Genomic DNA, 13,138 nt, shown 5'->3' with positions numbered 1-13,138 from the left:
TTACAGTATTGTACTTAGCCGCTAAGACACCGATCGATCCCACCTACAACGTTCTTCTTTGCAGTCTCCATTGTTCATTAAACAAATTGCAAAAGATTCACCAACACAGATGTCCAGAATACTGTGGAATTTTGTCGAAGAAAACAAGAGGCTTTTCTATCGGGTCCGATGGGGTCCAACCACTTCCGTTGCTTTTGTGACGTCACGCGCATAAATCATATCCAAAGGAGTTTTTCAACCGGAAGTGTGGCGGGAATTTTAAAATTGCACTTTATAAGTTAACGGCCGTATTGGCATGTGTTGCAATGTTAAGATTTCATCATTGATATATAAACTATCAGACTGCGTGGTTGGTAATAGTGGGTTTCAGTAGGCCTTTAAATCAACATAAAAAACACAATATATACATTATATATCAATATAAATCAATACAGTCTGCAGGGATACAGTCCGTAAGCACACATGATTGTATTTCTTTATGACAAAAAAAAATAAAAATGTACTACCCCCCACCCCCGGTCCGTGGGACAAATTTTCAAGCGTTGACCGGTCCGCAAGTACAAAAAGGTTGGGGACCACTGATGTAGACCACAAGGAAATGTTTAAAATGTAGAAAAAAATAATAATATGACCCCTTTAATGCTTTGGGGTTGTTATAAAGAGACAGAATAATATTAGATCTTGTCGCTGGCTGTCCAAACACTGACTACTGTATATGACGCAGTATTTCAGAGTTAGTACTTTTTACGATCAGACCACACTTTTGTTGTTGTCATTGTGTTGTTAATGTGCCTTTCTACAGGTTTCTGATTAGTTATTGATTTGGGTTTATTGCGCCACCTGTTGCTTTGGCACCTGTTTGACAGCTTGCAAATGTGTATTATTTTTAGGGGTGTCAAAAAAATGTCAATTTTCGAATGAATCATGATTTTTAGCTGTAACGATCCTTAATTGTTTTTATTTAATTTTTTATAAATGGCTGTGATGATAATGTAAATGAGGGATTTCTAATCACTGCTTTGTTGGAATTCTTAATATTGATACTGTTCATTTTTTTTTAACTACTTTTGGATTGTTTTGTGTCATGTTTGTGTGTCCTCTCAATTGCTCTGTTGATTGCTATTCTGAATGTTGCTGGGCCGGGTTTGGTTTTGCAATTGGAATTGTGTTATCGTGGTATTATTGGCCTGGTCTGGTATTATTGACTCTGGCCTGGGAACGCTTCGGGATCCCCCAGGAGGAAGTTGCTAATGTTGCTCTGGAGAGAGAAGTCTGGGGGTCTCTGCTGGAGCTGTTGTACCCGCGACCCGATTCCGGATAAGCGGTTGAAGATGGATGGATGGTATTATTTTGTTGGACTGATCAATACAACATTTTTTTTTTTAATTTCTTATTCTTATTTATTTATTTATTTATTTATTTTAAATCTGTCCTGTCCAGCCACTCAGCCAAATCATATAGTTGTTTATTCGATTTGTGAACTTTTTTAATATCTGCTAGCCTGTACAGATTTACATTAGCAAAAAGAAATGTTAGACTTAGACTTCCTTTTTATTGTCATTCAAATTTGAACTTTACAGCACAGATAAGAACGAAATTTCGTTACATAAGCTCATTGTAGTGCAGGATAAAAAAGCAATAAGGTGCATATATAAATAAATAAATATATATAAATAATATATATATATATATATATATATATATATATATATATATATATATATATATATATATATATATATATATATAAAAATAATATATATATATATATATATATATATATATATATATATATATATATATATATATATATATATATATATATATATATATATATATATATATATATACTAAATAAATATATATAAATAAATAAATAAATTGGATACTTTTCTTGATTCGTTGTTTGAGTAGAATTGTTATTAAACCTAACCAGTTTTCATATAAGTCAGAGGTGTCCAAACTTTTTCCACTGAGGGCCGCACATGGAAAAATTAAAGCATGTGGGGGCCATTTTGATATTTTTCATTTTCAAAACATAACGAAATATATGGATTTTTTATTTATTTTACCTTTAGGGGTAAAATAAAGGGTCTCAGTCATTAAAATGTTAAAAATAAGTAAAATTATTATTTTTTATTCAACGCTTACAGTTAATCTTTATATCAACTTCAAGTTCAAATAAAGTAATTAAAAAAAAAAGGTTTTATGGCTTTTCTGTCAAAAACAACTTAGTTTTTTATAGTAAAACTGAAATATGCAGTATTTAATAATTAGAGCCTTAAAAGATCAATAATGCAGGACACCATTGATTTTAATTCTTTAATATTTTTGAGTACGGTAATCACAGTGAAAAGATAAATACAATACCACTAAATATATTTGGGATCCAAAAGGTGCCCCACTCATAAAGTGATACATTTTTATTAGGTTTTTCTTTTATTTTCAACACTTAAGTTACAGGATCAACTTCAGATATATCTGTGCATTTTACGTTTAAACTATTATTTTTTTGTATTATGCTCTTTTGTCAAAAAAAACTTTAATGTTTTTATATGGCATCTGCACAATATATGCACAGGCATGTGATTTTTCCTTCTAAAGTCGGAATTCCGTCTTTTTAAATCTCGGGGGGAAGAAAAAAAATTATCTCCCGTTTTTCCGTTTTTTTTCCGACCCTAAATCAAGATACGAGATGTAGTTTATATTACGCCGTAGTTGATTGGTCGATATGTTCCTTGTGACCAATCAGGACATCTGTTATGAATGATGACGTTAATAACGTCATCATTCATAATGGTTACTACGGCCATTTTCCATACGTAAACAATGTCGGTTCTCGAGAGAAAGGACGCTTTACGAGTAAAAGAAATTGATAAACATGTCAAAAATAAGTTTCGATGGGACTGGATGGAAAGGGAAATCACTGATACTGTTGGGAAGAAGAAAGTTATGACTTTATTCGGTGATTTTATTCGGAAAATCGATCGTCCCGGAAAGGTTTTGTGCACGTGGTGTCATGATAATATTGACTATGGATCACGGGGTTTCAAGGCTTTGGAAGTACATGCGAAACGCCAAAAACATATGAAACAACTTGAAGCAAGGAAAACAAACTTTTCACTAGCTGGTACTTTTGGATGTCAACCGAAAGTGAGCAAACCTTACGGACTTCATCTTTTGTTTACATCGACAACTGCCGTAGACATGGAGAGGAAAGATCCACCCACTTCAGTTGCAGACAGGGTTGTTAATAATGAGGTAAGCTAAAAAATATTTGCTTGCGAAATACGCATGTTTGTTTTAAAAATTAACCAATTATTGCTTAGCGAAATATAAATGGGTTTTTCTAAAAATAAAAAGCCACGTGAAAATATATTATGAAATTACAGAAATTCAAAGAGTCGCATTATTGAATCCAGTTAACAATTTATTTGAAATAAATTTGCATATAATACTATTTTGTAATATTATGTTCTTATGTAGTCTCTTTAAACTATTGTCAGTGGTGTAACAATCTTGAAGGTAAATATTTTTACACTTGTTTCATGCAATATGTCAGTGTCCTCACATTATTATTATTTCCTATTTTCAAATATGAGTAAACAATAGTAAACATGTTTAATTATTTTCATAAATGTATATCCTATTTTGGCGAAAAGAATGAAATGTTTACATTACATGAACTGAAGTAATGTGGTAATACTGTAAATAAACTACATAATAACACTGATCAATGTGACACCTGTGGATGTGAAATGAACACAAGATGTAAATATTAGTGACTAAATACTGTTGGGACTGAACCATATACAGTGATTCATTAGGATAATTGGGTTATGTATGCTCTATTAATGATGTTTTCATGTCTTTAAACACTAAAATATTTTCTTCAAATGGTGCTGTCTTTGTTAATTTTAGCATGTTAAATTGGTGAAAAACCAGGAGCTTCGGGGGGCGTTGCCCCCCTTGTCCCCCCACCAGGGCACCGCCCTGGACCTGGCTGGGGGCCTTCGTCCCCCAGACCCTCGGAAGTTTTTTCAGTCTTTTTCATTGTGGTCAAATCACATGCCTGTATGCAATATTTACCGCATAAGACATTTTAAAGTGAAATATTTGAAGTAACTGAAGCCTTGAAATTAATTCATTATTACATGGATTTTTTTGTCATTATTTTTTTTTTTAAACAATGGCAAAAAAAGAAAGACAACATTTTAAAAAAAAAAAGCCTGCATGGCAGCTTTGTGTCAACCTTCTCTCGTTAGATTTCACCTCATTCCACTTTTTTAAATGTTATTTGTTTATTTTTGCAATAGCATTTCCAGAATGTGTGGCGGGCCGGTAAACAATTAGCTGCGGGCCACAAATGGCGCCCGGGCCGCACTTTGGACACCCCTGATATAAGTAATATAGAAATGTATTACAGCTTTTTATCTATTTTATAGAGGAATGTAGTTAATCATAGAACTGGCAGCCAATGTTATTAAAAAGTATAGATTTTGAATGGAGAATCAAATCGTGTGGTGCCCAAAGATTCCCAGCTCTAATTATTTTTGACAAAATAATTACTCTCCTCCCATGCATCCACAGCCTGTGCAGCCAGCGGGAGGTGCCGCTCACCATCCAGTCCTGCGTCCTGTCCAAAGACTGCCAGGTGAGCGACTGGAGCGACTGGGGCCTCTGCTCCAAAACCTGCGCCGACCCCGCCAACCCCCGAGGACACCGCACTCGGGGCAGACAGGTGCTCCAGTTCCCCGTGGGCGACGGCACCGAGTGCCCACCGCTGGACGAGAGGGAGCCGTGCGTGCCTGAGGGTGACGCCTTGATGCCTTGCGCCGCGTGAGTCCAGCTGATTACATGCCTCCCATCACTCATAATAACCTGTGTGTGTCATAGATTTGGCCTGGTGCCATATATATATATATACTGTATATAAACACAAGAATCATCGAGCCAGCAAGGATATTGCACACACGCACGCACTGTCAGAAGTGGTTTGCCTCAAGAAAGTTGTTGTTGCAACGTCACTTGTCAATAACTCCATTAGAGGACAAGAAGGTTGGACACGTACTGCCAGCACTAAAATGATCAATTATAATGACAAAATGTCACCAGCATGAAATATTAGGTGTTTTTTTTTATAGGATGATTAGTAAGGGTGTAACGGTACACAACAATTTTGGTTCGGTACGTACCTCGGTTTAGAGGTCACGGTTCGGTTCATTTTCGGTACAGTAAGAAAAAAACAAAATATACATTTTCTGGTTATTTATTTACCAAAATTTGTAAACAATGGCTTTATCCTTTCAACATTTAACAATAACATACAGATACACACAGGGTCGATTGCCAGGGTTAATGCAGTCAACATATATAAAATAAAAACAAAATAAGATGAGGTTTCTTAAAGGCCTACTGAAATGAATTTTTTTTATTTAAACGGAGATAGCAGATCCATTCTATGTGTCATTCTTGATCATTTCGCGATATTGCCATATTTTTGCTGAAAGGATTTAGTAGAGAACATCGACGATAAAGTTCGCAACTTTTGGTCGCTGATAAAAAAAAAGCCTTGCCTGTACCGGAAGTAGCGTGACGTCACAGGTTGAAAGGCTCCTCACATTTCCCCATTGTTTACACCAGCAGCGAGAGCGATTTGGACCGAGAAAGCGACGATTACCCCATTAATTTGAGCCAGGATGAAAGATTCGTGGATGAGGAACGTGAGAGTGAAGGACTAGAGTGCAGTGCAGGACGCATCTTTTTTCGCTCTGACCGTAACTTAGGTACAATCTGGCTCATTGGATTCCACACTCTCTCCTTTTTCTATTGTGGATCACGGATTTGTATTTTAAACCACCTCGGATACTATATCCTCTTGAAAATGAGAGTCGAGAACGCGAAATGGACATTCACAGGGATTTTTATCTCCACGACAGTACATCGGCGAAGCACTTTAGCTACGGAGCTAACGTGATAGCATCGTGCTTAAATGCAGATAGAAACAAAAGAAATAAACCCCTGACTGGAAGGATAGACAGAAAATCAACAATACTATTAAACCATGTACATGTAAATACACAGTTAATGCTTTCCAGCTTGGCGAAGCTTAACAATGCTGTTGCTAACGACGCCATTGAAGCTAACTTAGCAACGGGACCTCACAGAGCTATGATAAAAACATTAGCGCTCCACCTACGCCAGCCCTCATCTGCTCATCAACACCCGTGCTCACCTGCGTTCCAGCGATCGACGGAAGGACGAAGGACTTCACCTGATCATCCGTGCGGTCGGCGGCTAGCGTTGGATAGCGCGTCTGCTAGCCAAGTCAAAGTCCTCCTGGTTGTGTTGCTACAACCAGCCGCTAATACACCGATCCCACCTACAACTTTCTTCTTTGCAGTCTTCATTGTTCATTAAACAAATTGCAAAATATTCACCAACACAGATTTCCAGAATACTGTGGAATTTTGATATGAAAACAGAGCTTTTTTGTATTGGATACAATGGTGTCCGAATACTTCCGTTTAACGATTGACGTCACGCGCATACGTCATCCTACATCAGACCCACGGGCCGCATGTCCGGCCCGCGTGAGGCCAATTATAAATTACAAAATAAATTTTAAAAAGTATCTATTTCGAGTGTGCAATACAACGGTGTTGCTTTTGTTTTGAAAAGCGTTATTAGTATTACTTCCGTGTGGACGTATGCTCGTGCGCGCAGCGGCAATCACAAATACAAAATACATTTAAAAAAAACATATTTGTCGTGCGTGCAATACAACTGTGCTGCTTTTATTTTGAAAAGTGTTATATGTGCGTATGTCCTTGAGGGAAGGCGCACAGCGACAAGTGATGCCCGGTTATCCCCGAGACGCTAAAAAGAGAAAAGTTGATGACGAATGGCGTGTTTTAAAAAAGACATGGACTGCCAAGTAAAGGTAAAGCCGTGTGCTTAATTTGTGGTACACACGTTTCTGTCTTTAAAGAATATAGTGTAACGACCTGCTGAAGTAGATGTTGTCTTCTTGAGTTGCGTAAATGAGAGGTGAGGAGACGTGCGTGTGGAAGGAACGAGATATGTTGAGCTGTGTTAGTATAGCTTGCTCAATAAAAGTTTAAAAAGAGCGTCAGACTTCGTGTGCACTTCTTCTGGACGCTACAATTGGTGTCAGAAGTAAAACTTTGCGCATACTGCACTGTTTGTGTGCTACGTCATCGGGAGGTACGTGCCACGTGAGGAGCTCGCCACAAAGAGAGACAGAGAGAGAGAGAGAGAGAGAGAGCGTTTACAGGTGCAGCCACGCTGCTTGCCACGGGGGAATTCCGCCCTCAATGAAGACTCCCAGGTTTGATGGCAAGGCGAACTGAGAGGCATTTCATCCCACTTGTGACATCAATTGTAGCGTCCAGAAGAAGTGCACACCAAGTCTGACGCTCTTTTTAAACTTTTATTGAGCATGCTATACTAACACAGCTCAACTTATCTCGTTCTTTCCAAAAGGAAAACCAATCCTCACTCCTCATTTCCGCAACAGCAACGCTTCTTCCTTCTTCGCCAATCACCTTACAGGCGTGCTACGTTCACAACAAAGAGGATGCAGGATGAAGTGACAGAAATTGAAATTTTTGTATTGTAATATACATCAGGAAGTGTTGTGTAAGAAAGTGTTAAAAATAAAACCATCAAAAGCCATCTGCTTTTGTATAAAGATAAGTTAGGTTAAATGAAAATATTATTATTATCTATCTTACGGTATATCAAAAATAATTTGAGCAAAATTTAATTGAAATATTGTCGGTGTGGCCCTCCAGCAGTGCTAGGGTTGCTCATGCGGCCCCCGGTAAAAATTAATTGCCCACCCCTGTCCTACATAGACGTTTTCAACCGGAAGTTTAGCGGGAAATTTTAAAATTGCACTTTATAAGTTAACCCGGCCGTATTGGCATGTGTTGCAATGTTAAGATTTCATCATTGATATATAAACTATCAGACTGCGTGGTCGGTAGTAGTGGGTTTCAGTAGGCCTTTAACAGTCAACTCAGCCTCAGATTAACTTTTCTCCCCCCCCCCAGCCTTTAACCCTGGTGACTTTCACTCAATTTTCATGTTTTTTGCCAGAAAAATCAGTTTATCCACATTTTCTGCAGAAAGAGCAGACCTGCTTGCAGTTAAAATGTCTCCAGCTGTGGAAAATGCCCTTTCGCTGGGCACGGAGCTAGCAGGTATGGCGAGGTAGTGCCTGGCTAACTTGGCAGTAAGAGGATATATGGGCTCATTGTTCTTCCACCATAGAAGTGGGTCAAAATCTAGTTTTTAATGCAATATGGTCTTAAATCTGCTGCTATAAAAACACCAACAACATTTGTTATTGCTTTAGCCCTGCCTGACTCACCGAGGAGAGGCTGCTTGAATGCGGTGGGAGCTGTGTTTGTTCATCTTTCTCTTCGTTGAAGCGATTTTATCCATTCTTGTATCGCACCGCGAAACCGGAATGTTCCCAAACGGGAGATCTTTACGAGGCAGGAGGGTCTTCCAGCTCTGGCTTTTGCATGTAGTAGTAGCCCGGTCGCTGCTAGCATGCCGTGTGTTGTGCCTCAGTGTGCATTGTTTACACAACGTGCGGTGCGCTACTTAATATGTCCGTGTGGAAACTCGTTTCGGTACACCTCCGAACCGAACCGAATCCCCCGTACCGAAACGGTTCAATACAAATACACGTACCGTTACACCCTTAATGATTAGTATTTTTGTGTCTAAGCTGACCATGTTTAAGTGATTTTAAATAATAGTAACCCTCACTCAATAGCTGAACACAATATGTTAATTGTCAGTTTTCCTCATTGAAACTAATGTTAGCAGAAGTAATCTGTGGCCAGCATGAAACCTTTATGAAGTGTACAAACAATCTTTAAAGACGGGTATGTCCAAACTTTATTCCATACTCTTTGCCTTTTGTGTACATTAATTACAATACTTTCTGGGCTATAGAGCGCAGCTGCACCCACCAAATTTTAGAAGAAATAAATATTTTTTACGCACCAGACTATAAACCGCAGACCTATACCGGAATGGAAGATTCTGTAAATGTAGAGATGTCCGATAATGGCTTTTTTGCCGATTTCCGATATTCCGATATTGTTCAACTCTTAATTACCAATTCCGATATCAACCGATACGATATATACAGTTGTGGGATTAATTGTGGGGGGTGTATATTGTAGCGTCCCGGAAGAGTTAGTGCTGCAAGGGGTTCTGGGTATTTGTTCTGTTGTGTTTATGTTGTGTTACGGTGCGGATGTTCTCCCGAAATGTGTTTGTCATTCTTGTTTGGTGTGGGTTCACAGTGTGGCGAATGTTTGTAACAGTGTTAAAGTTGTTTATACGGTCACCCTCAGTGTGACCTGTATGGCTGTTGACCAAGTATGAGTTGCATTCACGAGTTGCATTCACTTCTGTGTGTGTGAAAAGCCGTAGATATTATGTGACTGGGCCGGCATGCAAAGGCAGTGCCTTTAAGTTTTTTTGGCGCTCTGTATTTCTCCCTACGTCCGTGTACACAGCGGCGTTTTAAAAAGTCATACATTTTACTTTTTGAAACCGATACCGATAATTTCCGATATTAAATTTTAAAGCATTTATCGGCCGATATTATCGGACATCTCTATATAAATGTTTATTTTACATACCTTAATTGTTTCCAAACGGTGTCTGTCACACGACAGTAAAACGGCTGATCAAACAAAACAGAAGTCATCGTCATAACCCCACTAGCTGCAGAAGCTAGCTCTCCAATCAGCTAAAAAGACTCAATTACTCCACGGTAACGTTTTGGTGAATTTACTGAGGCGTTTGTCAAACTGAAACAATACAAAAAGAATGCCATTGTAAGTTAATAATACCAAAACAGACACTCGTAAACGTGTTAGCATATGCGCTAATGATAACGACGCTAGCTTTATTACATTATGATAGCACGTACAAATATGCATGAAAATACGCATGGACCGGTTTAGTAAGTATGAAGTGTTTTAGTTATATTGTAAAACGTACTAATGTTGCTTGGAGGGATGAATAATCCTTTCAAGCAAAAACGCTATAGACGAAACAAGATACACTTCCGGTTCAAGGCACAAAACAGGATGTGCATTTTCAACCTGCAGCACGTGCAGTGAGCGAACATTTCCAAAAGTTGGCGCTTTAGCACACTCAATAACACACCTTTTTGGTGTGTCTGGTGGTGTTACATGGAAACTATTGTTGAATACAAAACATTATGGCTGTTTGCGAAGCAAAATCCATAAATTATTAGCAGTGTTTTAAAAGCTACATTGTTCAAAGTGTACGAAAAAAGTAGCGGCTTATAGTCCGAAAAATATTGTACAAGCATGTCAAAATACGCTGTGCATTTAAAGATATTTCAATAACAAGCAGCCAACATCTCGTCTTTGTGTTTTCCGCGACAAAGCAAATCATTTGTAATTGCTCATTTGTGAGGCCATGTTTATTTTGTGTTTACAATATCTTGAAGGCAGATAAAAAAAAAGCCCCAGCCTGTTTTAATAAGTGACATTTGAACCCCAAAGAAGAAGAAGTTAACCAAAGTTAACATGACTACAGAAGTCTGTTTTTTACAATATTCAACTCTTCGAATTATTCTTTTGAAAGGGCTGCAAAAAAGCCACAGATAGCCAGGAAAGAAAGCAAAACACATTCTACTTATTGTAGAGATGGGTGATACGGCCTAAAATATACATTGCAATATACAGTATATTGCAGCCTTTTGCGATACGATATACATGATATGTTATTAGAAATATAAATAATAATTAGTTTTTTGCCCTTAAAGGCCTACTGAAATGAAATGTTCTTATTTAAACGGGGATAGCAGCTCCATTCTATGTGTCATACTTGATCATTCCGCGATATTGCCATATTTTTGCTGAAAGGATTTAGTAGAGAACATCGACGATAAAGTTCGCAACTTTTGGTCGCTGATAAAAAAGCCTTGCCTGTACCGGAAGTAGCGTGACGTCGCAGGTTGTGGAGCTCCTCACATCTGCACATTGTTTACAATCATGGCCACCAGCAGCGAGAGCGAGTCGGACCGAGAAAGCGACGATTACCCCATTAATTTGAACAAGGATTAAAGATTTGTGGATGAGGAAAGTGAGAGTGAAGGACTAGAGGGCAGTGGAAGCGATTCAGATAGGGAAGATGCTGTGAGAGGCGGGTGGGACCTGATATTCAGCTGGGAATGACTAAAACAGTAAATAAACACAAGACATATATATACTCTATTAGCCACAACACAACCAGGCTTATGTTTAATATGCCACAAATTAATCCGCATAACAAACACCTCCCCCCTCCCGTCCATATAACCCACCAATACACATCAAACACCCGCACAACACACTCAATCCCACAGCCCAAAGTACCGTTCACCTCCGTAAAGTTCATACAGCACATATATTTCCCCAAAGTTACGTACGTGACATGGACATAGCGGCACGCACGTACGGGCAAGCGATCAAATGTTTGGAAGCCGCAGTTGCGTACTCACGGTAGCGCGTCTGCTATCCAACTCAAAGTCCTCCTGGTTGTGTTGCTGCAGCCAGCCGCTAATACACTGATCCCACCTACAGCTTTCTTCTTTGCAATCTTCATTGTTCATTAAACAAATTGCAAAAGATTCACCAACATAGATGTTCAGAATACTGTGGAATTTTGCGACTAAAAACAGACTTAATAGCTGGCCACAATGGTGTCCCAATATGTCCGCACAATCCGTGACGTCATGCGCAAACGTCATCATACCGAGACGTTTTCAGCAGAATATTTCGCGGGAAATTTAAAATTGCACTTTACTAATCTAACCCGGCCGTATTGGCATGTGTTGCAATGTTAAGATTTCATCATTGATATATAAACTATCAGACTGCGTGGTCGGTAGTAGTGGGTTTCAGTAAGTCTTTAAAGTTTGTAAAGAAAATTTTTAAAAAAACGCAATGATTTTTGTGATTAAGATTAAGATTAAATATTAAAGTACCAATGATTGTCACACACACACTAGATGTGGTGAAAATTGTCCTCTGCATTTGTTCCATCCCCTTGGGGAGCAGTGGGCAGCAGCGGCGCCGCGCCCGGGAATCATTTTGGTGATTTAACCCCCAACTCCAACCCTTTGTTGCTGAGTGCCAAGCAGGGAGGCTAATAACAAATATCAGTTTTATTACTGCTGTATTGACAATTTACTGACACAATATTTGGTATTGTTATTGTCAATAATTGTATCGTTTTGCCTACCCCTGTTTACATTCATGAGCTCTAGCTTAGCGATTAGCATCAATCAGTCAATGTTTATTTATGTAGCCCTAAATCACAAGTGTCTCAAAGGGCTGCACAAGCCACAACGACATCCTTGGTTCAGATCCCACATAAGGGCAAGGAACCCCCCCCCCCCCCCCCCCCCCCCCTAGGGGAGACCGGATGCAAAGGACGTCGAGTGGGTCTAGCATAATATTGTGAAAGTCCAATCCATAGTGGATCTAACATAATAGTGAGAGCATGACTTCTTGTATCTTCCTATGGAGTGTAGTGTATCATGTTTAGCTATTCATCCTCCTCCAGTGATAATGTTAATTGTAAGAACCTTTATTCGCCTCCATGGAGGTGAGGATTAGAAAGTGTCTCCGGCTAGCAGATTATTATTACCGTAATTTCCGGACTATAAGCCGCTACTTTTTCCCCTCGTTCTGGTCCCTGCGGCTTATACAAGGGTGCGGCTTATTTACGGCCTGTTCTTCTCCGACACCGACGAAGAGGATTTCGGCGGTTTTAGTACGCAGGAGGAAGACGATGACACAATGATTAAAGACTGACTTTTCATATACCGGTAGGCTGCTTATTTTGATAACGTACAGGCGAGCACTTTGTATTACTTTGCACCGTTGTATTATTTGTACTCTGCACGAATGCTGTTCGCCATGTCAAAGATGTGAAAGTTTGATTGAATGATTGAAAGATTTATTGTTAATAAATGGGACGCTTTGCGTTCCCAAACAGTCATCTCTGTCCCGACAATCCCCTCCGTGGTAGCAGGAACCCCTATATACTACGCTAATTACACATC

The 13,138-nt window shown here is 38.9% G+C and overlaps 1 protein-coding gene across 1 annotated transcript in view; it reads left to right on the top strand.

The window, feature by feature from the left end:
• The window catches only part of thsd7ab (thrombospondin, type I, domain containing 7Ab), a 621,850-nt gene that overhangs the window by 269,436 nt on the left and 339,276 nt on the right, over window positions 1–13,138 (top strand). The window contains exon 3 of the mRNA XM_062062699.1: window positions 4,591–4,839. Coding sequence (XP_061918683.1) covers window positions 4,591–4,839 — 249 coding nt within the window. The remainder of the gene's footprint in view (window positions 1–4,590; window positions 4,840–13,138) is intronic.

The sequence above is a fragment of the Entelurus aequoreus genome, linkage group LG11 (assembly GCF_033978785.1).
Source record: "Entelurus aequoreus isolate RoL-2023_Sb linkage group LG11, RoL_Eaeq_v1.1, whole genome shotgun sequence".
In the NCBI taxonomy this organism is placed as follows: domain Eukaryota; kingdom Metazoa; phylum Chordata; class Actinopteri; order Syngnathiformes; family Syngnathidae; genus Entelurus; species Entelurus aequoreus.
Note: the sequence above shows the minus strand (reverse complement) of the source record. Positions and strands in the feature narration are given on the sequence as shown.